The sequence below is a fragment of the Syngnathus leptorhynchus genome, chromosome 1 (assembly GCF_054491065.1).
Source record: "Syngnathus leptorhynchus isolate UIUO chromosome 1, UIUO_Slep, whole genome shotgun sequence".
NCBI lineage: Eukaryota > Metazoa > Chordata > Actinopteri > Syngnathiformes > Syngnathidae > Syngnathus > Syngnathus leptorhynchus.
Window position 1 is genome coordinate 14,181,232 of NC_141195.1, and position 25,576 is coordinate 14,206,807.

General features: G+C 40.5%; 4 protein-coding genes across 8 annotated transcripts in view; 3 read left to right on the forward strand and 1 right to left on the reverse strand.

Annotated features, from left to right (window-relative positions):
* Window positions 1–14,278, forward strand: part of kazna (kazrin, periplakin interacting protein a) — a 99,998-nt gene extending 85,720 nt beyond the window's left edge. Inside the window, exons 7-19 of the mRNA XM_085916377.1 lie at window positions 1,218–1,354; window positions 1,821–1,991; window positions 2,611–2,694; window positions 3,823–4,012; window positions 5,223–5,359; window positions 6,319–6,439; window positions 10,930–11,138; window positions 11,461–11,579; window positions 11,831–12,062; window positions 12,152–12,253; window positions 12,365–12,531; window positions 12,613–12,754; window positions 13,338–14,278. Of these exons, the coding sequence (XP_085772503.1) occupies window positions 1,218–1,354; window positions 1,821–1,991; window positions 2,611–2,694; window positions 3,823–4,012; window positions 5,223–5,359; window positions 6,319–6,439; window positions 10,930–11,138; window positions 11,461–11,579; window positions 11,831–12,062; window positions 12,152–12,253; window positions 12,365–12,531; window positions 12,613–12,754; window positions 13,338–13,496 (1,970 nt within the window). The 3' untranslated portion in view covers window positions 13,497–14,278. The remainder of the gene's footprint in view (window positions 1–1,217; window positions 1,355–1,820; window positions 1,992–2,610; window positions 2,695–3,822; window positions 4,013–5,222; window positions 5,360–6,318; window positions 6,440–10,929; window positions 11,139–11,460; window positions 11,580–11,830; window positions 12,063–12,151; window positions 12,254–12,364; window positions 12,532–12,612; window positions 12,755–13,337) is intronic.
* Window positions 14,279–16,269: 1,991 nt separating this feature from the next.
* On the forward strand, window positions 16,270–21,244 carry tmem51a (transmembrane protein 51a). Of its 4 annotated transcripts, none has more exons than XM_085912032.1 (4): window positions 16,270–16,554; window positions 17,918–18,010; window positions 18,493–18,984; window positions 19,429–21,244. In XM_085912032.1, exons 3-4 carry the CDS (start codon window positions 18,545–18,547, stop codon window positions 19,817–19,819), a joined length of 831 nt encoding a protein of 276 aa, XP_085768158.1. In that variant the 5' UTR covers window positions 16,270–16,554; window positions 17,918–18,010; window positions 18,493–18,544; the 3' UTR covers window positions 19,820–21,244. The 4 variants fall into 4 exon arrangements, with proteins under 4 accessions (XP_085768158.1, XP_085768178.1, XP_085768177.1 ...); XM_085912052.1 differs by having other exon boundaries at window positions 16,270–16,506; XM_085912051.1 differs by having other exon boundaries at window positions 16,553–16,642.
* Window positions 20,432–23,833, reverse strand: LOC147062056 (chymotrypsin-like elastase family member 2A). 2 transcript variants are annotated; one of them, XM_085912020.1, is made up of 8 exons: window positions 23,784–23,833; window positions 23,577–23,680; window positions 23,304–23,401; window positions 22,518–22,640; window positions 22,246–22,382; window positions 22,013–22,158; window positions 21,772–21,924; window positions 20,432–21,653 (listed from the first exon to the last, which is right to left on the reverse strand). In XM_085912020.1, the coding sequence occupies exons 1-8, from the start codon at window positions 23,821–23,823 to the stop codon at window positions 21,639–21,641; spliced, it is 816 nt and encodes a 271-aa protein (XP_085768146.1). In that variant the 5' UTR covers window positions 23,824–23,833; the 3' UTR covers window positions 20,432–21,638. The 2 variants fall into 2 exon arrangements, with proteins under 2 accessions (XP_085768146.1, XP_085768136.1); XM_085912010.1 differs by having other exon boundaries at window positions 20,432–21,924.
* The window catches only part of prdm16 (PR domain containing 16), a 199,615-nt gene continuing 196,295 nt past the window's right edge, over window positions 22,257–25,576 (forward strand). The window contains exons 1-2 of the mRNA XM_085911926.1: window positions 22,257–23,192; window positions 23,283–23,639. The gene's annotated coding sequence lies outside the window, so the exon portion shown is untranslated. The remainder of the gene's footprint in view (window positions 23,193–23,282; window positions 23,640–25,576) is intronic.

Here is a 25,576-nt window from a genome sequence, read left to right on the forward strand (position 1 = left end):
AAAAAGGATGAGTTGCTGCGGTGACCCCTGGGTAACGCCAAAAGACCAAAAAAGGTCATTTCAAGTAGCCCCCACTAACATTAATTTCAATGTGTTTTTATCTAAAGTGAGAAAGTTGCAGACATTGTCCTTGTACGATATTCCCGGTCCCCGAGCAGCCTCCCCAGATGCAACTTCTGAAAGCGGAGCTGTTAAAAAGTTCACTCACAAACACACAGATGGCTCGGAGCGCAAACGAGGTAAACAAAGAAAGACACATCAAGAAGTAAACTGATGTGATCCTTCAAAGTACCCAACAGTCACGAGGCTTCTGTGCACAAATAATAGCCAAGTGATGAGATGGATATGGAAAGTGTGAAAACAGAGCTTATCATATAAATGTGCAATAGAAGTTGTCAGCCAATGTCTGGAAAAATTTCAAGCTTGTGTCAAAGAGAAGGGTCTTTGAGACATTTAAAGGCTGTGTGAATCATTTTTTTTAATATTCTTTATCTTCATGTGTGGCCCACAGAGGGAAAATATGACAATGAGACTAAAGAGCAGACTATACAAGTTGAGATGTGATGTTTGCTTTTGTGAACGTGCAGCCATCGTATGTATGTTTCTTTAATGTTCCTTACTTGTGCAAATGCTGGGTGGCGGGTGGGTGCGTGCGTGTGTGCGTGCGAACCTATTTGTTGAGATACCCTGAGCGCAGCCATATTGCCTGAAAGAAAGGGGAGACAAAGGAGGACCATGACACAGTAGCGTTGACAGCTATCTTGGCTTGGCCGCCTCCTCGATACATTGTGTCATTTTCTTGGTCAGATTTTGACAAATCTGAGTCTCTTTCTGAGTCATCTTCCTTCCTTCCCAAACTTGCATGGTTTTGAGAGGGCCTATTAAATGTTGCCCACAAATCAATATAAAAATCGGTTCTCTGGTTCGAGGCGTTCTGTTCAAATAACAATGTTACTCATTAATCAGATTCAGAAACCTTTGATGTATGAACACATACTTGCGTCAATATCTAGAGAACTTGAAAATACACTGTGTAAATATTGCACCTAATGAGCCAGGTTTATCGTGTGTGAGAATGACCAATAATAGTCCTGGAAATTCCTTATGTTGCAGAGGTGCTCCTAGAAATGTTTTGTCATGTAAAACCAGTGAGCCTGTGCTTGCCCACAAAACAGTGCTAACCAGTGATCGATCTCTCTCCCTTTCCTTTCTATCAGCCATGAAGTCAGACCGTAAGCGTCTAAAGGTGGAAAAGGCAGACCTGGTGAATCAGATGCAGCAACTTTATTCCACACTGGAGAGCCGAGAGGAGCAGCTCCGGGATTTTATTCGCAACTACGACCAGCACAGAAAAGTACAAGAATATATGCATCGGCATTTTATTTATTTATTTATTCAAAGAAATTACAGCCTGATCCCCATTAAGCACACAAACATGGATTATTTTTCCTGTTTGTTTACACTGGCTTGGAGCAAATATTGAAAGACCATCAATTACACTACAATTTATTAAATTCAGAATAACGCATTGGTTTTAATCTCTTTAAAAGGCAAAAAATGGTGGATACACATGTTGATTGTATTTTCTGCCATCTCGTGAAAGTGGAATTGTTCTGCCTGTCACGACGTAGAGTATGGCATACAGATACATAGACAAACAGATATATTTGTTGTAAAGAAATCACAATTTGCATACCAATTAATTTGCATAGCACCTTGGGATAGCTACTTGTCATCAGTATGTGTTTTTACCAAGGAATTGCACTTTTTTTATTGTTTTGAGATGTACTCACCAACTTCAGTTTTTTGCTGTCCACCAGGAGAGTGAGGATGCGGTGAAAGCTCTTGCCAAAGAGAAAGACATGCTGGAGAGAGAGAAGTGGGACCTGCGGCGACAGACCAAGGAAGCCACCGAGCACACGGGAATGCTGCGAGCACAGCTGGACCTCAAGGAAAACCGCATCAAGGAGCTGGAGGCTGAACTGGCAATGGTGAGATGGAAGAGAGGGGGTGAAAAAAAAACTATTTCAATGCATGTATGACAAAGCGCTCTACATTGATGTCTTTATTCATCGCTTTATTAATTAGCAGGTTTCTTCCTGCTTGACGAAGGATGACATATTCTAGACATGCCTTTAATGTTTTTGTTTTTTTTGCTCAATCCCACCTTTATCTGGATCTGCGCTCAATGCAATCTGCATTAAATTAGAATGTTGGCTGGTCTCTTCTCGACACATTCTCCATAGCAAGAATATATGGCAATCATCGTTTTTAAAGGTTGAATTAAATGCTAGAATGTAAATTTCGACTGAGATCGAATCAATATCACCAGTGCTATTTTCAGCAAAGTAATGAAATCATGAAATAGATTTTGCCTCACATGGTTCAAGAATTGAATTCTTCGTGACAATTAATCCCCTCATCAATTATGCCTGTTACTTTCATTGATACCTCTGTAAAGTCAGTTTTATAGTTTTTTTTAATCATGATAATAATAAAAAAAAAAAAAAACCTCATCACCACACCATTTTAGGTATGTGCTAAATTAATCGTGAAATCATTTGAATGTGCAATTTGGCCCTGCCTCATGTCTCCACCCCCACCCTTCAGATCAGTAACTGTGTCAATCAAAGAATGGAGTTCCGGGTGTTTGAGCGGCTCGGGGACAGGGACTTCTCCCCGAGGGTTATGGCGGTAAGATGGAGCCTCGCCCTGTTCAGCTTTGACTTGAACTTTTCTTAACCCCCACTCGTTCCTCGAAAAGATCCCTTAAATGTTGTCATGGATATGTGTTTGACTAATCCCCAGCTCACCCCAATCGAGCCCGGTCATTTGACCAGCGGTGATCCCAAGGATTCCCCGTGTGATTGATTGGAATGTGATTGAGCGCTAATTTAGGAACGTCAGTATTGTGACCACTAATGAAGGGGTGTGATTCTGTTTTGCATGTCAGCCTTGGTGATTGATGATTGTCTGACCGGTGTAATGAAGTGGTTCTTTGCAAGAAAGATGATTGTGGTACCGGTGGTGGTGATTGGCATTCTCCTTGCTTTGCATGGAACAAAACAATACATTTTAAGCGTAATTTAGCTGACATTCTTATTAGAGTTAAAACATAGAAAACCATTGACAAAATCAACTTGCAATAATTGTATTGTGGGCCTTGTCAAAGTATTGACTGGTTAATGATATTTTCAATATGAAACAACTGAGTGCCAACCACTTAGTTATACTGCATAACAGGAAAATTATAGTCCTCAGTTTTACTGATTTTATCAGATGTGATTTTCCCTGACTCCAGTTGCAATGTTTCTTATAAATAATATGGGTAATGCACATTGTTTCTGATTTATGAAGAAATATATCAACTGTAAATTTTAGTTGCCATCCAGAAAATGCAATGACAATCAACAAAAATCTTTCTCCTGGCTTGTTACTAGGTGGCATTCATGCTGCTCAATGATATCTTTCCCATAGGCTAATGACAAAATCCTACATAAAACAATCACATTCACTAGAATATTTGAATGATACATTTAAAACAAAAAGATTAGTGTGAACACTTGCCTGTTTGTTTTTTTTCCCCTGTGGAACCTGTCCTTCACTATTCACTGAAAATAACTAAGCCTGAGGAGGGGGGCATCAATTACAACACAGAGCTCAGTTCCCCTCCCTCTTGAATATCAGCATCAATCCTAATAGCCAACACTGACATTGTAATCTGGTTCCATTGGAGAATTAACAATTCATACCTGTATGGACAGTAAGCACACAGTAAATTCCCCTAAATTTGTCTATTTGTCTCTTTTCACTTCTCCCAAGGCCAAACAGTCACTAGCCACCCTTACCAAGGATGTGCCTAAACGTCACTCCCTGGCAATGCCAACAGAGCCAGTTGTCAACGGCAACAACCAGGAGTGGGTGATGCAAGCTGACCTTCCCCTCACTGCTGCCATCAGACAGAGTCAGCAGACCCTCTACGTGCACACGGGCCATCCCACCGACAGACAAGGTAGAAGCTTCACTGACCGGCCCGCATGCACCCGATTATGATGTGTGTTCTTGTGGGCGTGCTGTTAGCCATCATTCCATGCACTTTTTGGATGAAGCAGCGGGCTCACCTACCTTCTCTTGCACCTTCCAGTTGTTTTTGCATCGCTATAAAAAGCCACAGATCAACAGAATCAAACCAAATGTGGTGGCCACCTGATTTATCCCCAGTGTAAACATTAACATGTTTCTATTTCTTATTGAGTGATACAAAAGATTGGTAAAAGGACTGAAGTGACACAAGTGCTTGAGTAGTTTTGAGTCAAGCCAACCACAATAACATACTACGTTCATTGCATAACGGCAATGCGCTGCCGAGGCAAAATAAAGGCCAAATTACAGTAATACTTTGACATAAATTCCTTGGTAGTCTTTTATTTTAACGTTGGCGCTCGCAGCACTTGGTGGTGTTACATACTAATGTTTCTAGACAAGAAAATAATTTGAATTGAGGAAAAACCTTTTTATCTACAAATTATCCCCCAAAAAACAACTGGTCATTTATTTTAAGTCTTATTTTCTCATAACTATATGTTCATTAACAAAACAAAAGTATATTTAATACAAATACAAGATAAGATTTGTTAAAGAGGAACATGTGCAGGATTTATACAAATCACAACAATTAGCATAATGGTGTTTTTAATGTTTCTGTCTGTCCAAATGCAAACTATCTTTACATACTAAAACTGGTCTATGGCACAAAAAGGCTGGGCAGCATTGTGCTGTCCTGAAAAAAATATCAATGACATCATCGATGAATCGACTTCGACTCGTCTTTGATTGCATTTTAGGCAACTACAAAACAGTCTTTCGTCATTTAACTTCATAACGTGCGTAGGTGTTGTGATTCATGCTGTTCAAATTGATAAGGTAATGCAAACTGAGTCAACACACAAGCAGAAAAAAAGGAAATGGCCGTAAAATCACAGTCGACGTGTACGTCGTAGCAGTCTCACTGGTACATGCTCACTCACTGTTGCTTGGCAACTGCACATGATTGCATGTAATTTCAGGCTTTTGATTTGGTATTATGTTTATTTGTGACACCAAAGAATGTCACAAGAATCCTATTTTCCCAGTTGTTGCATTCAGTGCCAAAGCCCTCTCTTTAGAAAAAAAATATCAAGCTTTCATCCCCCAATCCCCCCTGCCACTCTCATCCCATTTAGTGGCTGCTGTGAGGTTGAGCCCGTGCCACTCGCGTCAGCCCTCCATCATCTCCGATGCCTCGGCTGCGGAGGGAGACAGGTCGTCTACACCTAGTGACATCAACTCTCCACGTCATCGGACACACTCACTCTGCAATGTAAGAGATGCCTGCTAACACCCCAACATCAACATTTTATCCTTGCCTTGAAATACAGAGTTCACCCAACTTTTTTAACAGTGCAGAACCTGACAAAAAGGAGGACAAGAGATGAAATTGCTCATGTCCCTAAATCCAAATCACTATTTGAATGTCTTTATTCATTATATACAAACAATTCAACACAAAACATTATTATTTCATTTATTCAACTGTATCCGCTCAATTTCAGTGAGGATTACAAAACGTTTATTTCCACATCGGATATAAGGATTGGGACAAAAGTATAAAAGTGGCATATAAGAAAACATGAGTGGGCGTCCCTTTACTCATTCCTGCATTTTCGTTGATTTGCACACTGGTTTTCACTATTTTACGATGCTGATAGCGAACCAACGGATTCAACAACACTGTGAAATATCACCATGTTCCAATTCCTTCTTTCAACTTTTTGACTGTTGTTGGCTTTGCGAGGTAACCAGTTATCTCGAAGTTATCTCTGATGTGAGCGATGGTGCGTTGCATTGGTGGATGCCTCGGAAATTGTCCTCCAATTTTTTTGGGGGATGTTTTTGTACTTCCAGTAGCAGTTTATGACATTTTTCTGCCTACAAAAGTTAAACACTGCAACCAAAATAAAAATATAGGAGTAATGGCAACAAATGAGGTCATTTTTCTGGACAACAAGTGAGATTTATTTGTGACATTTTTGTTTGGTGCTGTGCCGTAAGATTTTTTTTTTTTTAATGTAAATTCTGTGCCTTAATTGGCTCACTAAAGGTTGGAAAATGTGAACTGGAGATATACTGCTTCCCCATTACATGCTCGGCATATCAAAGTGACATCCTTGCTGCGTTTGTGTGTGCTCGGCTGGCAGCATGACAAATGTCACCCACACTTCTTGTATCCTGGTATTTATCACACATCTTTTGTGCTGCCTCCTTTTGTTTGTCCTTCAGTCTCTAGAAGATCTGGAGGTGGCCAAATGTAAGAAGAAGAAGGAAAAAATGGGCCTGGGTTCTTTGTCGCGAGTCTTCACCCGAAAACAACGCAAGTCCCTGGACCCGGGTCTGTTTGATGGTACTGCAACACCCGATTATTACTTAGAGGAGGACGCCGACTGGTAAAGGCCAAACAGAGCCTCTGTGGAAATGATCGGAGGATGGTGCTGGGTTTTAATGTGCGTGACAAACGGCATGTGTGAAGGTGTGCGAGTGTGAGCTAGCGAATTGCACCTGTATGTACAGTATGTACATTCATGTATATAGTGCGCAACATGGTGAATATCAATTTCAATTCTCGACTTTGATTTTCACTCAACTGCAAACTTGAAGGACTGCTGTACATGTAAATAACAACAGTTGACGTGACTTTGTGTCTGTGTGTATAAATGTCTCCATGTCCTGAATGCCTTTTTTTTATTTTTGATACGTATGTAACCCTAACTACCTTTTAAGTCCCCGCCACCCACGTTTACCGTCCTGCCTGCCTGGTTCATTCCCCGTCCTGAGAACAGTTTTCCTGTGGGCGGCATGCAGAGTCCTCAATTCCATCCCATTCTCTCCATAGTCAGGCAAGCTACACAAGCGCCTCTTTTAGCGGAATGAATCGTCCACTCAAGGCATTTTGTTCCCTAGCAACACGAGGTCGAGCAGGGATTGTGGAAAATGTGATTTCTATCTGTTCAGATAGAAGCGTTTGTACATACATGCGTGCCGTATTGTGCCATGCATGCACATACTGTCCCACAGCGCATGTGACCCTGACGCCACTGTCCGTAAAATGAACTAACAATCGTCTGCTTTGAGAAAAGAGAGGTCAGTAACCCCTGCCACACTCAAACTTGTCAGGAACTTGTTAGCCGTTGTAACTTCAATAGTTCTTAAACACACACAGTGACTAATCAAACATGAATGGAAAGTCAACCATTTTAAAAATTATTCCTAAAAGAATCTTGTGTATGCCATACGTATGTGGTTTCTGATAATTAAATGCTTTTCTGCATAGAGTGGAACCTTCTCACAAGATTTGATTTTCAGCGATTTTCCACCCAAAACGTCGGTTAAATTGTTATGATTAGTGTTCATATATCGGTTTAATTTGTTATTCAAATTTAATCGGTATTCTTTTGTTTATCTTTATTAAATGCTTTTTGTTAACATTTCAAGGTGTCTGGAAATGATAAACTGTATTTACTTGATTTTCTTTTTTTTTTAATAGCAAATTAGGCCAGTTTTCATAATATGTGGTTTGGGTCAGTCTTTTGAAACAGATTAATCAGAACAACTGAGCTTCTGCTGTTTAAATAGTGCACTTAATGCATAAGGTAACTCCATGTGCTTTACATAATTAAAACTACAACAAATGTTTGCATTTTTTTTTTAAATCAGTTGCAAAAACATTCTACATTAATTTTATGCACTGATATCAAATCTGCCTTCCCCACCTCTAGCACAGGGGTCCCAAACTCATTTTTGTCACGGACCGCATCGAAGCCATAGTTGCCATTATGACTGTCAACCCAAATAAATGTATGAATGTCTCATATTATATACAGTATATGCGACACAACAAACTGATGAGTTACTCGTTTTGAAATCAGAGACTAGTAAGAACTGTTCATTTTTTTAAAAGATGAATGGTAATAAAAATTGCTAGAAACATCTGTATTTTTTCAAAGTGAAGACAATTTTAAATTTTAGTATTGACACAAAGTTGTCTTCATGGGCCAAGTATGATTCCACTGCAGGCTAAATTTAGCCCGCAGGCCAGAGTTTGACACACCCGCTCTGGCACATCAAGTTTTCATAATATCAATAATAATAATGATAATAATAAAATAACCATATAATACATAATATAGGAATGTATTTTGTAATACTCGTGAATTAAGGGTTAAGAGCAGCAACAGATAAAAAACACTTCAGAAATGTCATAATTATATAAATTATGACGCATGGTAAAATCCGAAATCTGCAAAGCTATACATAGACGACAAATATCAGAATCAACAATACATTTAGGGACACATGTAGCTATCTCTGACTAACATTTGCTGTTGACCAGTGTTATTAGTGCTCTTTTGCTGGATCGAGCTGGAATCTGCAGTGCCTCGCCCCCAGGAAATCTCATCTCTTGATCCTAATCTAACCTCACTTTCCCCTGCAACACTAGTGACTGCACCCTTTGCTGGCTGTGTGCGGTGGTGGGCGCCTTCAGCACAAAGCTCGCCCTACAAAACTTATAAAATCAATTATGAATTGGACTGTATGAATAAGCACTTTCAACAGTTTGTTTCACCAAACATTTCGGCTTTAATTTTGTTCTCTTGCCCCTTTCAGAAGAAGCCAAGAGTTCATTTCAGTCTTTGAGACCATTTCTATGTTTATTTTTTAATTATTTTTTATTTTTTGCTCAAATGTTTTACTCGTTGTAAATGGGACAATAGGGAAAATTAATATTATTGAAGAATATTAAGAATGACAGTGGTTCAGCAGAGAGCGACCTTTAATTGTAAAGTCGTGAGATGTGTATGTGTGTCGATTTAAAAGGTATGGTTAAACTAAGGACAAAGAAACAAGGAGGTGATATAAGATCTAAAGAAGTAAAAGTATTTTAAAATGAAAATAAATCATGTTGAATTTTTACGTGACTGTCCTCTCTTTCCCTGTGTATTAATATTTTTGTGTGATCATTCTTCATGGTTCTAATCTTGTATGCCTTGTGTGTGCATGCATTTAAGGATGCTTTCAAATGGCCTCCTTTCCTCTCCCGCCAAATGTGAGCGTACAATCGCAGCTGACATTGAGAGAGAAAGGACACCATGCTGGAAACACGTGACTTACTGTAACTCGTTTGCACTAACTACACTGGTTCTCATTGCTTCCCAATTATTGACGTTGAGGAAATCAAGAAGTGAAGAGAATATAAGAACATGTAAAATTGAAAACATAAATCACAAAGTTAGAGATGTTCGGATTTCAGGTGAAATTTCAAGCTGGATTTCTTTATTTTTCATTTTAAGCTTCACTATAACCTTTCCAAGTGAACTTAATTTCACCTTCTCTAAACCTTCCAACTGTTCAATTTTTTTGGTACTTCTGGGGTTGGGGTTTAGGATTTAGGGGTTCGAGTTTGGATTGGGTTTAGGTGTTAGGGTGAGTGTTATTGGTTAAGTGTCATAGTACGATTTCAAACTAAAGTCATCTTTTCATCCTAGGGTTAGGTTCAGAGTTAGGGGATAGGGTTAGAGGTTAGGTTTGCCCCATTTATCTTTGGAGCGCCTCCCAAATTTCCTTCATGTCTGCCATTATGGGATGTCGTGGTAAGAATTTGAAGGGGACATTTTTAAAATCCTCTTTGGATTAAGCCTGTAAAACAATATGTGGACGACTTACTTTCTAGATGCACTGGGTGGGAAATAATGCGTGGAACAAAGAACATCAAGAAATTTAAAGTTTAGGAGTCATGATTGAAATGATGCAACTTTGTGTCAAACATACTTAAAAATGAACAGCCTTTTTGCTTTTTATCACAAGCTTGTTGGCAATAGTTACTTCAGAGTATGTTTTATTAGTGCTTTGATTTATATTCCTCTCTTAGCTCAGGAAAAACATAATGATTTTTTACTATGTGGGCTAAAAAGTATTGATTTATTCTGACCCTATACGGGCATATGTGAAAATGTACAGTTGTAGGAAGCAAACGACAGTTTTCCAACATACATTTTTAAAAGCATTGCATGATTAGGTTATCTTAGGTACACAAACAGGATGAAGTGAATTTTAGTTTAAATGGTTAAATGGTTACTTATGCACTGGGAATGATTCATGATGATGCTCAAGTCTCGAGTTCTTGCCCGTCTGACAATTGTTGGCTCCACATTGCCATCTACTGGTGAAGCCCTTTCCAAAAAACTCGTAGTTCTTGTTACCCTGTACTGCAGTGTCAGACAAAGCAAAACTACAATACAGTACTGCAACAATTCTGGGTTTGAAAATGTATGTTTGAAATGTCCTTGCATTTCAACGAGTGCACAAAACAGGGCTAATGTTATTAATAGAAATGGTATTGTGAAGGAAAGTTATTACCAGGCCTGTTAACCACAAAATGTCTGCTCAATCCTTCACACATTGATAGTTTCACAGTACAAGTACAAGTAATGTAATTTGAGCTGTGTTAATTCAGACAGTTTTTTATGAAATTGGTCAGTTAATATGTATTTCTTTATCTTTTTTTTAAATTCCATTTACCTCAAATAATGGGCTAATTGATTACATGTTAATATGTTGAATATTTGTAGAATATATTTTACATAAAATAATGTATACATAATTTCGTTGTAAATAATTCTGCATTCACATTTTAATGTGTTTTCAAAAGATGTTAATAGTTAGCCAATGTGGTTAATAGTTATCCAATGTGGACTGTGAGCACTCAAATGTGTCCACCACTGCGCTTGAAAATCCTTGTGTGATGTCACAACTCACTCTCTGCCCTCACTCACACTGCCAACCACAACACCCACATTTTCTTGCCCTCCCCCTCTCCTCATTCACCCACTCACCCAGACTCAGAGAGCCTCACCAGCCTCAACCGCCTCAGCCTCAACTTGCCAGACGGCCCGGAGGAGCCGTTGGACCGCCTGCAGCAGGTGGAGCTGGCCAGGGGCACACCTATGTCCCAGTGGAGGGCGGGCACTGTGCAGGCGTGGCTAGAGGTCGTCATGGCGATGCCCATGTACATACGTACCTGCTCGGAGAATGTCAAGAGTGGCAAGGTAAGAAATACACTTAACCGCTACTATTCATGGGCGATAGTGACCAAGCCGTACCACAAAAATCCAAGTGTAATTGACATAACCCAATAATAGCCTCTAGAGCACTACTTACGTCAAAATGAAATTCCTCAAAACACATCGACATTCTTGATGATGCTGACAATGAATGGCTACATTTTTGAGCAAATAAAACTGGCGGATTACAACAACAAATGTGCTAATCGGCAAATCCACACATACCGAACTGCAAATGTTTGGGCTCTCAACATAAATCAGTGGTCCTCAAAATAAGCAGGGTCGTGTTGACATGTTTGTTTTGTAGGTGTTATTGGGACTAACCGATGAGGACCTGGAGCTCGGTTTGGGCGTAACCAGTTTGATGCATCGTCGCAAACTGCGTCTGGCCATTGAAGACTACAGGGAGGCTGAAGATGGAAGAGGGTGAGGAAGGCGAGACAAACCTTTACTTAAACTATATGGCAGGCAGAGCGTTCCATTGTATGGTTGGGTTTGCTATTGGTCCAGCAAGTTGCCCTCATTTCCATAATACCACAACAGTTATCAATCTGTTTCCATTGGCACATGGGAAAACAGACAAGCATTCATCCTCAAATTCTGACCAAGACTGATTGGGAACTGAACCCACACTGAAGTAGCTGCTCACGACCATGACTGACACTGCTCATCTGCAGTTTATCCAAAGCTGCTGACATGGACCACCACTGGGTAGCCAAGGCCTGGCTCAGCGACGTGGGCTTGCCACAGTATTCGCAAGCATTTCACACGCACTTGGTGGACGGACGCATGCTCCACTCCCTGACCCGCCGTGACCTCGAACGCCATCTCAACATCTCCAAAAGGTTCCACCAGGCCAGCTTGCTGCTGGGCATCGAACTGCTGCACTCGCTAAATTTTGACAAGGATGTAAGTGGCAATGCACACAGCACCACCCGGCCTTTAAAACTTGAGAGTATCTCACTTGAATAAAAGGCGCTTGTCGAAATGCTCGCCAGGCACTGCAGGCCCGCCGGGTACAGTGTGAGCATCAAAACACGGACCCTTTGGTTTGGACCTCTCATCGTGTCATTAAATGGCTTAAAGACATCGACCTCAAGGTGAGCATAGGGGAATGAGCAAACTGAATTAACTTTTTCTTATCCCCAAATTCAAACTGGCTCACTGTGCTTGGCTGAATCACCATGTAAACCTTCCGTCCATCTGTGCAGGAGTTTACAGAAGGTATCGTCAGCAGCGGCATTCATGGAGCTGTCATGGTGCTGGAACCGAGTTTTTCCAGCGACACTTTGGCCACAACAATGGGAATTCCCACCAGCAAGCACATGATTCGCAGACACCTTGAAGAAGAGCTGACAAATCTGATCAGCCTGGCCAGGTAAACCCATGCCATCCAGTACACTTTTGTTTTAGTACCCACTTAAAGCAAGAGATGTTAAATCTTATTTGAACTTTGCAGGGCAGATGCAAAGCAAGACGTTGAGCGCTTAGTTTTGGGAACACCGCCAACTCCCATTCGCCAAAACTCCCCGAGCAGGTCGCCTGGCTCTGCCAGTCGACACACGGACGATGAGGGCTCACTGAGGAGGAGGGCTGTCAAGGTGGGAAAAAGCAGTTACCTCATCTTATCATCTTGAACTGCACACAATGTACAGTATGTATATCAAAATTAATGTTGGGCAAAATATAACTGGTAATATATGTTATATTTTGAGTCATTACTATTCAAACGAAATTAGTTTATAATAAAATACTAACTTCTCTAACCTTAATACATTGATGGCCTTAAAGTGGAACAGTGCAACATAATTCCAGTTCATAAATTTGTACACTTTTATTTCTTTCTTACAAAGTATTGTTTTTTTTTTTTTTTTTTGCATGCAACGTCTATTAAGAGGCAAAACAAACAAATGCGTTTCTAAATGCCAAAAGGTACATTTAATCCAGATAGCCCCCAAGGACCACACAAGTAGCCCGTGAGCCTGTACTAAAAATAGCTCCTGTAATGGGAAAGATTATATATTTTCTAGCAAAGTTGCAGACTCACTGCCAGAGATTTATAGAAAAAAGTGTTGCATATAACTATCTGTTGCACATTTGTTATTTCATAAGTGTGCATCATATGGTTTGCCCTTGGCATGAAGAGGATGTCAAGAAGTGTCTCTCTCATTTCTTTTGCTGCAGCCGCCGACCGGATTCAGCCCAAAGGCACGCAACGGACGGGACTTGAGCTATCACAGCAGCTATGGGTCGCTACCTCGTGAGGTCAGAGAACAGACACCTCCGAGGACACAAGGGAGCCCCGTCCGGGCTTACGCCAACATCGGGGTGACCAATGTGTGAGGCTGTGACAGCGTGACACGGCGCCGAAAACCTTTTGATGACAGATTGCACTTACGTCTTCATTCAAATGTCTGTTTAAAAAAACGGCGTCACCTTGAACATGTTTTTTTTCTTCTTAACAGAATCAAAAGACAGAGATCTGAAGCTATATTAATTGTTTTTTTATGTGTTGTTTGTCTGGATTAGTGAGATTTGTATGGATGGATTATGCATTCAATATGGTACTTGATTACAAAGATGTCTTATAAATGTAAAATGATTAGCATTCATACTTTTTTGGAGCTCTAATGTGTGATGCCTGGTCAATGTAGCAAATCTCAATTAACAAAAACTTCTGAGTATGTTGGTAAATTTCATTTTGCACAGATATACCCATGCATGTGCGTGCGCGCACACACACACACACGCACGCACATACACAGTTATTGACTTTCACGTGTGATTTCGAAATGAATACAAGCTGTATATGAAAGTTAAAGGCAGTTTCTTTTTTTTTTTATCGAATATAAGTGGGCTGTTATGTGTGCTGTGTCACAGTCAGCATGAACCAGGAATAAGACGGAAGTGCTAAAGGTGATGCTAAACAAGAATGATGCAATCTCCTAAATAGATTGTCTCAGAGGGACAGTGTAAGAAAGATGCCAATAGGATATTATTGTATAACTTACCTGACATATGCAGCTCAACAATTTGTGTTTTTCTGCCTCTTCTTTTAACAGATAAATGGCATTGCTTGACTGTTTCAACAAATAAAATTAGGGTTCATTAATTGACGCTGCAGATCCTCGGAGCCCTGTCTTATTATTCACTGATGAGGGCCGTGGGCGCGCTGGAATCTATCCCAGGTGGGGGGGGCACCCTGAACTGCTTGCCAGCCAATCGCAGGGGACACAGAGACGAACAACCATTTACACACACAATCACACCTACGGGCAATTTGGAGTGTTCAATTAATCTGCACGGCATATTTTTGAAGAAGAAACCAGAGTACCTGGGAAAAAAAAACAGGTAAATGAGGAAATAAAATGTACGCATGAAGCTTGGGCTTTACAGTATTCTGATGACTCATTCACAAGTTGCAGGTTTTCTCAATTCCCTGTTTGCGTATTGCAACTTCCCCCTGTTAGTCATTATGACCAGTAACCTATAAAGTTTTCTAATGGTGACACAACCTGAAATGAGTCGACTGTCATCTGACTGGCTGACAGTGTTAACATAAAACCAATTTTTTCCTTTGTGCTTTATTTTATTTTTATTTCCCCTGCCAAATATCACTATCAGCATGAGTCTAAAAAAAAAAAAAAAATCCATATCGATCAGGCCCATATTTTGATAGCTGTGGAGAGACAGGAAAAACCAAAAGGCATTTTAAACTCTATTTTATTTCTACTTTAATGGTCTGTTGTGCGAAGACTTGGTCCATCAATTTCAAATGTATGGTTTGAAAATCAAAAATATCAATATCTACTACATGGTTAATGTGAATTTATTTGACCGAATAGAATTTCATTTAAACCACATATGACATATGCTCTATCTATACATTGAATTATTTGGCTTCAAGGGAAAGCCCGAGCTGCAATCAAGGCTTTTCCCTGTTCTTTCCTGTCTCAGTTCCTGCATGTGACTTAAAACAGAGAGAGGGAAGACAACAGTGTGAATGGGAATAAAAGTTCCAACCAGAACAATTCAATCCAGTGGCTTGGCTTTAGGTTGCTTTTGTCATTGTTGTCAAACAGGCCTTTGCTTAAGTCATGGAGAAACACATCTGAAAAATGGGGTGGATTTGTTTGTGCAACTTTTGACATGTCCATAAACAAATAGCGGTTGTAAAAAAAAAAAGTGGACGGCAGTTGGAGAACTAGCAACTTGGCTAATGACCAAGGTTTGAACTTCAAACATTTGTCAGAATGGCCTTCATTAATTAGGTTGTGGGTTACTTTTTATGCTATTGTCTCCTCTCACCACATAACTCTTGCTTTTAAATATGTAGAGTCTTTCTGACATATAACTTCTGCAGGACGTCGCTTACGTCAGACTGTTTATGGAAGCACAAATGTTTGCTCCAGCACAATGTGTTGCATGTTGAAGTTCCAGTTTATGCAGTGTACTATTTAGGAAAAACGACTCAGACTATGCATGTTCAACACAAACACTCAAGGAGTATGGAGTACCTGGTATTGCTTTCATTCACCTTTCAAATTACAGTATTCATTTAGGTAAAAAAAAAAGCAAGGCTAAAAAAAGTAAGCCAACAAAACAAATACCAGTATCTTTGAAGGCTTCTTCAGAAAGGCATCATCATAAGATAGAAAAGAGTCTACAACTCCCTAGAAATATATTATTAGCAGTCGTATTTCTTACAGAACCATACAGCTCTCAATACCTTGCTTCAGTTACCAACATTCAATCTCAGTTGTGAAGCGTGATTTTCTTCAATTACAGAAACCAACAAAAAAAGAAAATTGGACGTAATCATCACACTTTTCAATTTAATGGTGAGTTAGTGTATTTGTTTCTATGCCAGGCCACAAAAAGGGTTGGGGACCAGTGATTTAAGATAAATATTTAGTTCACGGAGCAGGAATGTTTTGGAAATGTAGATTGGAAATCAGAAGCTCTCAGTTATACGGAAAACATAACCATTAGTCCACAATGCCGACGACATGCATTTTATAATAATTATTTTATTATTATTAGAAAAAAAGAAATATTATTCAAACCAAAAGATTTGCCCGGGAGAAGCTGACAGTTTTAAAGCTGAGGTCAGTGAAGGGTTAACCCAGAAGTGGAAGCAAGCAACCTCCTTTCCTGACTGAAACTGGAAGTGTATTTGTCTTGCGCTCTAGCGCTCTTTGTGGAACCAACCGTCTAATTCAAAACAAAAGCAGATCATTTATTTTTGTCTGTTTACCACTAATATGTGCTGCCGGCGACTGATTTGAGCATCATATTCATTGGACGACCAAATGCAGACAACGTGGCAATCCTGAGAACCATTTTACGGGAGGTGACTGTACAAAAAATCTCATCGCTTTCTTCGGACAAAGCTCAAACGGTACCAGAAGTTAAACGACGACCACTCCTTTTATTTGCAAAGTTTACAACAACCGCGGGGTGTGTCGCTACTTGGTGTGACGTAACATGTATGTTGTTGAGTTTTTTTTTGCGTTGTGCGTCCAGAGCGTCTGAACTTGGGTTGAACTGCTGACTGTGGCATTTTATCGCTTTAACTTGAGCATTTACTTCTTTTGTTGTTGTTGTTGCATTCTACTTCCTTGTTGATTGCACTTGAGTCGCCTTATTTATGGCTTTGAGATGGTAACAGGCATTGACAGAGACCTCTTGACATAATGGGGAGACTTTGTTCAGCTGTCCACGTCATAATTTTAGCTCATGCCACACATTCTTTGGCGATCTGTTGTGTGTGCATGTTGTTTGCGCCTGCATGTAAACTGGCCATCTCCGTGGAGTGCATTGCACAGTGGATGCCTGCAGCGATGTAAAGCCTGATTGTGGGGCGAGAGCGCATTCATGGAAGATTTTCAAATTTACCGTGTTAGATATCTACTGCCTGATAGCCTTTATGTCATTGTGTTTGGTCACATGGTCTTTCCTCCTATTCGATGCATGTACGATTCAAATACGATTGGGGAGATGGAAGGATTTGAATAGTTTTCCTTTTGACATGGCAAAAGACATTGCCAATCTTTGGATGGATAGCCTGACTTACGATTCCTTTAATGCACAGGTGTCAAACCCAAGGCCCGGGGGCCAGATACGGCCCGCCACATCATTTTATGCGGCCCGCAAAGACAAATGGTGCATCAAATTCGTGTGGCATTACTAGAATTGCACATTGTCTTCACTTTTAATATCTTTTTTTTTTTTTTTATATTTGACCAGTTTTACTCGTCTGATTTGAAAATGAGCTATTTGTCAGTTTGTTTTGTAGCTTTTACTGTATATCATATGAGGTGCTCATACATTTATTTGGGTTGACAGTCATATTGGCCGTGAAAAAAATGAGTTTGACACCTCTGCTTTAATGTTTTATAAGTGGGTTTGAAAAGTCCACTATCTTAATTGCAGTGTTGGCATGTCAGTCATTTTATTATTCCAGGCCTGCCCAGTCTGTTGTTGTCAAGAATGTACTTACTACAGTAAACATAGTTGTTGACACTGCAAACTTAAGAATGGACTCATCACAGAAACATTTTCAGAAACAAATTGGGGATAAAGCAAACACAATAATGACTTGGCACACCTGAGAACCAAATATTTGCATACAAAGAATATTTAAAAAAATGTTTTCTATGGTGTGTCCCTTCAAAAGCTCTTTATTATTTAACATTTTGTGTATCCGCATAATAATTTCATCAAGTAGACATTTTCAAGTCATTTGTTTCAATGCTTTTAAGGTTGGCACAAGTCCCAGGCATTGCCATGGATGAGAGGAGATTTATGACTTATACTGCAAGCAGCAGCAGCCAAGAAGAGATCAAGGTCTTTGGGTAAGATTTGTTTCTGTTTTGGTCTTTGGTATACATACATTTAGATCTGTGGAGGGCCTGCTCTCCCATCAAGTGTGAAATGATACGCCAAAAACAGTGACTGGCAAGATGCTAAGCAGAATTAGCCATATTCAATGGAGCTGGATCCAAGATAGCATATACCACGTTGGATGTTGTGCTCAAAGTGTGTCTTTTTACAGTCGCTGCGGCTGACCGTATTCAGCGTCTTTCCTCACTGTGGAAAATCCTTACTTGCCAATATTTAACTTTTCAACACACCTTTTGCATAGATGTGCCCCTGGAATTATGTGTCACTTTGTTTTATGGGTTTTACTAGGAAATCTGGCCCAAAGTGGGTGGAGGTAAATCCTTATCTCATAGTTTCATGCATGACATTGATGTTTTGAGCAGTCAAAGCCTCACCAGATAGCTCTAAGTATTTTTCACAGAAGTGCTAATTACTTGTGTGTTTTTCGCTCTAGTTTTTGACCACGTTGCACTTCATCAGTTGATTGAATTGGAGTGACTCTCAAGATGCGTTCCAGTGTGGATGGACAAGCCAGTCCCCTCAGCAGAGGACACACAAATGACAACAACAACAACAACAACAACAACAACAACAACAACAACAGCATCAATGAAAACAATGGGAATTCTGGTTCCCAGTATGCACTCTGCGCTCTGGGCGTCGGACTCGTAGCACTGGGCATTGTCATGATCGTATGGAGCGTGGTGCCTGCAAGCCCGACCGGTAACAACAGCAACAGTAGTGCAGGTGGAGGAGAAGGCGATTCTTACGGGAACAGGAAAAGTAAAGCTTCCTCTGTGGCCTTTGTCCTGGTGGCCTCGGGGGTGGTCATGCTGATGCTGTCCTTGTGTTTGGGAATGAGGAACAAGCAGAGGGAGCAGCGCATGCTCCAGGAAGCCCAGAACCGAAGAAGCATGACAGCCAGGGAGAATGGGGACGTAGAAATGTAAGTGGAATTTACAAAGACGTTACAATATAGTGTTAAAATAAGTGTAATTCAGTATTGATGAAGTGCTGTCCCCACAAGTGAAAATACAATCATTGCTTTTAGTATCTTATTTGGTGGTCGCTTTTTCGTTCAGATTCAGATTGGATCCACAATTCCATTACGCACTGTAGCCAAGGATAGAATCAAATAAGGCTGTCTTTCTTTTTGCCATGCATAATAGCGTGAGAGGTTTCATCATTCATAATAAGAAACATTTAAAGCTCATTTGCTGGCTAATTTACTTTTCACATCGGATAGCATTTAGCTATCGGTCATCAGATTGACTGACGATGCGAAGGACTGGCCCTCTTGTCTGGTTTATGTTGGTGTGCAACAGCATATGATAGCAATCCAAGATACTATGTCAACGTGTTTGGTAACTCCAACATTTCCTGTGTGCAGTGCCGAGCAAAACACCCAACGCTATGCTGTGCCCACCTATGAGGAGGCAGTAGGCAGTGGCCACTACCCTGTCCGTCAAAGTAATCTTCAGCCCAGCCCCTCCCAGCTGCCCTCCTACGATGACTTGGCGCAGGTCGATGGGGTGCAGTATGAATTTGAAGGCGCAGAGGTTGTCGATCCTGGATTGCAGCTTGGCTCCACCTCCAGCACCGCACCGGCAGCTCTTTCCGCCTCAAATCGGAAACCTGGTAAAAGTGCCCGCAAGCTCCTCCCCATCAAAATCCGCAGGATCAAGTCGGAGAAGGTGCCCAATTGTCAACCGACCTCCAGCATTAGTATAGAACCTCTCACCCCTCCTCCACAGTATGATGACAAGGTGGCCCCACTTTGATGATGACCCTTCATCCTGCATAGAATCTTCCAATAGGCCAATATGCCTTTTGATTTAGTCAAATCTGGAGTAGAATTCAGCAGGGCATTATGCTAAAATCAGCGACAGTATTATACTGGAACTGTATATTACCCAGCACAACAATCATGAGTCTCATCACTTCACCGGCGTAACCTGCAGCATCACATTCCAAGCAAGAAGATTTAAATTTCATTATTTTTTTTCACGTTACACTTTAGATTGTACTAATTACAGTGTGGATTTTTCTATATTCTTGTGACTGCATTCTGACAACCATCTCCTTTCATTTATATTTATACATTTTGTAATTTTCATAATGTGGAATGTTTTTTTTTCACCGGACTTTGTCGCTGTGGTTAAAGATTGTGACTTTACATTTATTGCATCACCAAACAACAAACAGTTTACTTGTTACAAACGCACGATGATGTACTCTTGAAATCATGACCATTGTCTCAGCCCCCACTTTGCAACTTGACTGCCCCTACCTCAATCATTACTTCCAACCAAACTGACTTGTGCTGTTCCCAATAGACTCTCAGTTGTTCTCTTGAAAACATCCTGTTGGGAAAGAGAAGGGAACAATAGAAGAAGCTTGTGAAAAGCCACGGGGCTCGACTTCAAGTAGTCGTCACGAGAATAGCAGTCGCACTCAGAAAGCAGCGGCATAGACTCCACGCCACTGTACGCCTTTTTTTTTTTTCTCCTTCTTCGTGGTTGACGTCTTAGTCAAGATGACCAACAGAGAGTGTCTTTGAGTGTGCAGCTGCACTGTTCTAACTGCAAGACTTGCTCATCAACCACAACGTGACTCACAGCCCTGTTTTCTCCTCCCAATATTGGCAACAATTCCCGCAGCACAAAGCTCTCCATTCAGTGCCAAATGTTGCCATTGCATGCAGTGTTTTATCAGTACCTGACAAACATCAGATGAGAAGAACACTCATGGGAAAACACGGATCGAACTTTGCAAGCGTTCTTTGGCCCTGTGCTTGAATGGAGTCAAGTGGTGTCGTTATTGGGGAAAGGAATAAATGATACACTGCGAGCATTTCGATAAAGGAACAAATAACTTGTAGTCACTAACATCTGCTGGAATAACCCTTTTTTGTTGAACTTACTTTTTCTGGTCATGGAGTACCTCATTTGCTTGTAAGGTTTTATTTAAAAAAAATAATGATTTTAATATGGTGGTAATGTTTGTTGATGGCGATTGCGGAAAAGTTAAGTTAGGTGTTTCCGTTGAGTGTCTGAAAACATGTAATGCTGTTTTGTATTTTTAAGGGATTCATTTCAAAAAATTTTATCCATTGTGAAAATATTTTGGTTACCACTGTTCACCACTGTGAACTGAACGTGCATTATTTTGAGAGTATTATATTGAAATAAATAGATTTTACTGCACTGTTTTTTATTTTGAAAGATGAACACATGACATATGTATTTAAACCTACTAAGCTAACTCCAAACTGAATGTGTTTTTATTTCCTACAATAAGGAGACAAGGGCGAAGAGGAAATTTTGCACAGTTGACTAAAATAAAAGCAGCACGATGCAGACCTACCCAAAAATGGCCTATTGCAAATAGTGGGGTGTGTGATGCTAGGAAACGTGTTATGTTTTTCTTTCTCAGTAGTACTATGACGTGCAATTGCACATTCTCGACAGTAAGTGGCTACGCGTAACAGAAAAAAAAACTAAGAAGCAATGCTATGAACTAAGATATTCTATTGTTGTTCAAATCAAACCATTTCAATTGTCCACTTTCCCGGTGACATAAGCTTGAACAGCTGCATCACTAGTTGCTCTTAACCTGCAGACACAAGACAAAACATTTTACATACACACCCTGGTTTTGCTCAAACAAAGCTTTTTATCGACCTCACATTTGGCTATGCTGATGGAAATGAGTCACACAATGTGTTGCTTACTCTATCGATCCAATCCAGATAGGAGCTGACTTGAGTAAACACTGTTGGCTTCTGGAAGAAGTTACAGCCCTGCCCTGAACCAAAGCTCACCACGCCATGTACAGTCCATGAGCCATCAGGGTTCTGGCAGTTCAAAGGACCCCCAGAGTCTCCCTGTCAATCATGCACAGGAAAAAAAATTCTATGTACATGTTTGTTTACAATCTCAATGACTTGATTAGCAGTTTCCCTTTTATCTCACATTACAGCCAGCAGTGACGCCATCTCCACCAGCGCACACCATCTTGTCGGTTGCCAGGACGCCCCACCATTCGGGCTGTGAGCAGGTGTCATGGTCGATCACGGGCAGGAGAGCCTGCTGCAGGATGTCAGCTGGTGCACCCTCAGCTGAGAGAAACAACACAGACACGCTAAGTAAAACTAGTGGCTATTGCTTGAGCAGAATAGACACATGACCCTTGACTGCGTACTCACTGGACAACCGACCCCAGCCAGTTATGTAGCATGCAGTGCCATGGGGAAGGACGGCATCACGTTGTGGTAGGCAGGATGGCATGATGGTGTCAGAGAAGACCACAGGGGTAGAAAGCTTGATCAGGGCAATGTCGTTGCTGCAAAAGCCACAGGACATACTAAGCGAATGATTGTATGTCAAACCAAATGTTCTGACACCTCAACGAGAGCTCACTTTCGGATGTGGCCCTGTCGATATGAAGTCATGTGGATGGCTGTCGTGTTGATGTTACCGGCTGAGCAGGATGTTGTAGCCCTCATGGGTGATAATCCGGGCGGTCCACCGAGCTATTGAGTTCTCCTCACTCGCCGTTAAGCTGTGTTTACCCATTTCCACTCTGTAGTTGTAACGGCCACTGTAGGATGGCACATGACAGTGTTTCCTTTGAGAGATTAGACAAAAATATTGACTCTTTTTGTGTGTCATCCATATTTATGATGATTTAGGATTGCGTGTAGTAATTCTTGTTTACACTTGTTTTTTAAAAGTTAGTGGTATAGGATTTTATTTATTTATTTATTCATTTTCACCTCTCTAAATTGTGATCACCTAATTGCAGACGAAAAAGATTTAATCTGAGGCAGATGCTGATTTTGAGAATCAAAATTTGCAGGCTGATTCAATTTTTTTTCCCTCAGAATTGAGTGATTTCATATTTATTTCCCTCTGCTTGTTCTAAATAAGCAATTGACTGCTGGGGCTGTCATGGTTCTTGGTTCTGTTACTGACAGTCCAGTGTTTTTCCACTGCCAGAGCCAGGTGGATGGGCGGAGCCTCTGGCACACCTGTTTGGCAGCCTCATGAGCTGGCTATTTAAGGAGATGGAAGCTGGCAGCCACAATGTGGCAATTTGCTGGTTGTCCTGGTTGATTGTGTGCATGATTTCCATCACAGTTATCTCTCCCAAGTAAGTCTTTATTTTGTACTTCTGTGCATTATTGCACATGTTGTCTCCTATAGACTGAGTCCTTATTGCGTTATGCACTTGTTCATATAGTTTTCAGTCAGTCAGTCTTACTTGATGCAGTGGGCCGCAGTGAGGACCCACTCGGATGCAATCAAGATTCCCCCACAAACATGAATCCAGCGCCCACTACTGTCTGACTGGAGGGAAACCTGCACAACACGATTACACAGCAGGCAGAAAATATGAAATGGCTATTTTTGATCCATGGCGGCTTGCAAAAAAAGGACCCATCTTTGAAAAATTCCTGCGGCCTTTAAATCAGTGCAAAAAATATTACAGATATCAATTGATGCAGACAAATGCCTCTCAATAGTGGGACATCACCTGCCAGGGCCAACTGTGTGGCTTGACGTCCACTCCTGCTACCACTCGACCCAGCACAGGAGGGTAGGTGGGAAGGCCGCATCCAGCAACACAATTTAATGTTCCTTTTGGGCATAAACACAAACTTGCACAAACTTCTATAATTTAACAAAATGCACTCAAAACTTTGACAATAAACCGTAACGCTCAATTGTAGTTGAGTCCTACCGTGTGCTACCATTAAAGTAAGAAGAAGTAGCTTCCTCATGGCTGCTCTGTGTTCAACTGGCTGACTTCAGAAAAACAACGCAATTCACACAGATTTCGAGCGGGGAGGGGTTGACATGTGGTTAGTGAAAGCATTTTCCCATCACTGCTTCTCTGAGGGAATATTGGATGCTTTGGTTTTGTTGATTGCGTTCATTAATGAGAAGTTAATAGAATAAAACATAAAGAGCGATGTCCTATATTATACAGATGCATTCAGTTCAATTATGATATAAATGTAAATTATTTCAGTTATTCACAAAATGGATTGACCAAAGAATATCCTTTTTAAAAAATATATTTTCTGTGTCTCCCTTTATCTTGGTCACACAATTGTAATTTGCAATTTAAATCAAATATCTGATTTGAATCTTTCAAAACACATAATTGACATCCATAAAATCCATTTCCCCCCAATGTGGCTCGTTTATTTTAGTTTTTTATATTATTGAACACTTCAAGACAACAAAATGGGTAGTACAGATATGCTGTCCATTGTAATCTTTTTGTCGTTTCATTTTTGGTTCAGTGGTTTGGTAGTTTTCCAAACCATAGGCTGGGGGTTCGATCCCAAGCCCGTGTGACCATGCTGAAGTGTCCTTGAGCAAGATACCGAACCCTTCTGATGCTGTGTCATCAGTAGTTGAATGATAAGTCAGTGTGAGATACTTTGCCTTGTATGATGAACAAGTGAAAGACCATTTGCCATTTTAGACTGAAGCATCTGTAAAGTTCCCATTGAGCTTAGCCTTGGCAGATAACCTCTCAATGTTGATAACCCCCCCCACACACACACGCACACACACCAACCCCCTTCTAAAATCAACATTTGGTCTTTATTATGTGGTCATGTGCCAATGAGTCTGCCTGTTCCCATCAAGATGGTCAATCTTGATTGCACATTAGATGTTCGTTCCGGGACGCGCTAGAAAGTCTCTTAAACAGCATTTTAGTAATGTTCCTGAGTGCAGAGCTATTCAAAAGACAAGTCAACATCCTTCAGTAAAATGCCTTGCATAAAAACATCAATTCGGCCCTTTACTAGTACTGCAGTTTGCCACAGGATGGAGACAAATGATTGCATTTGCTTTTGTGGAAATACTTAAGCATTTTTCTCCAGGCATCATTTTTTTGTTTGATTTTGATTACTCACTGTGCTTGACACCACTGTACATGTAGAAATTAAATTGTAATGGTTTCAAAAGAAAACATTTAAACTACTTTGCGTCTATGGCCGTTATTGGTCTCCTTGACTACATCGCAACTGTATCCAGTATGTGTACTTCAAGCTCAAGTTGTGGGCTGAGAGGGAACTTTTCATCAATTCATTGATGATTGTTGAGTTTTTTGTCTGAAGGCTCAAAACAGGGTCCATAAAGTCTTGGTGCTAAGAGACATTGTTCTATTCAGTTTTGTTCAGTTGTTATATATACAACTGAGGAATTTTGAAGTCTCATTTTCTTAAGTACTTTATAATCATATCACACAAGAAGTGTGAGCTTCCGTGTACCTCGTGAGGTAGCATGATCATTAAATTATTAATAATTATGATGGTGATTCTTGAAAACATGGTGCTATGCTCAGAACCTGAACAGTGGCAAAACCTTTTTTTCCCCTCTACTAATTTAGTGCTATTCATCTTGTAGAAGTACCTCAAATTTGGTAGAATTGAAAAATCAAAACCTCAAAGATACTCTTTGAAGGGCTCTGAGAAATATCAAACATGAACCTAAAATGTCTGACAAAGCTAAAGT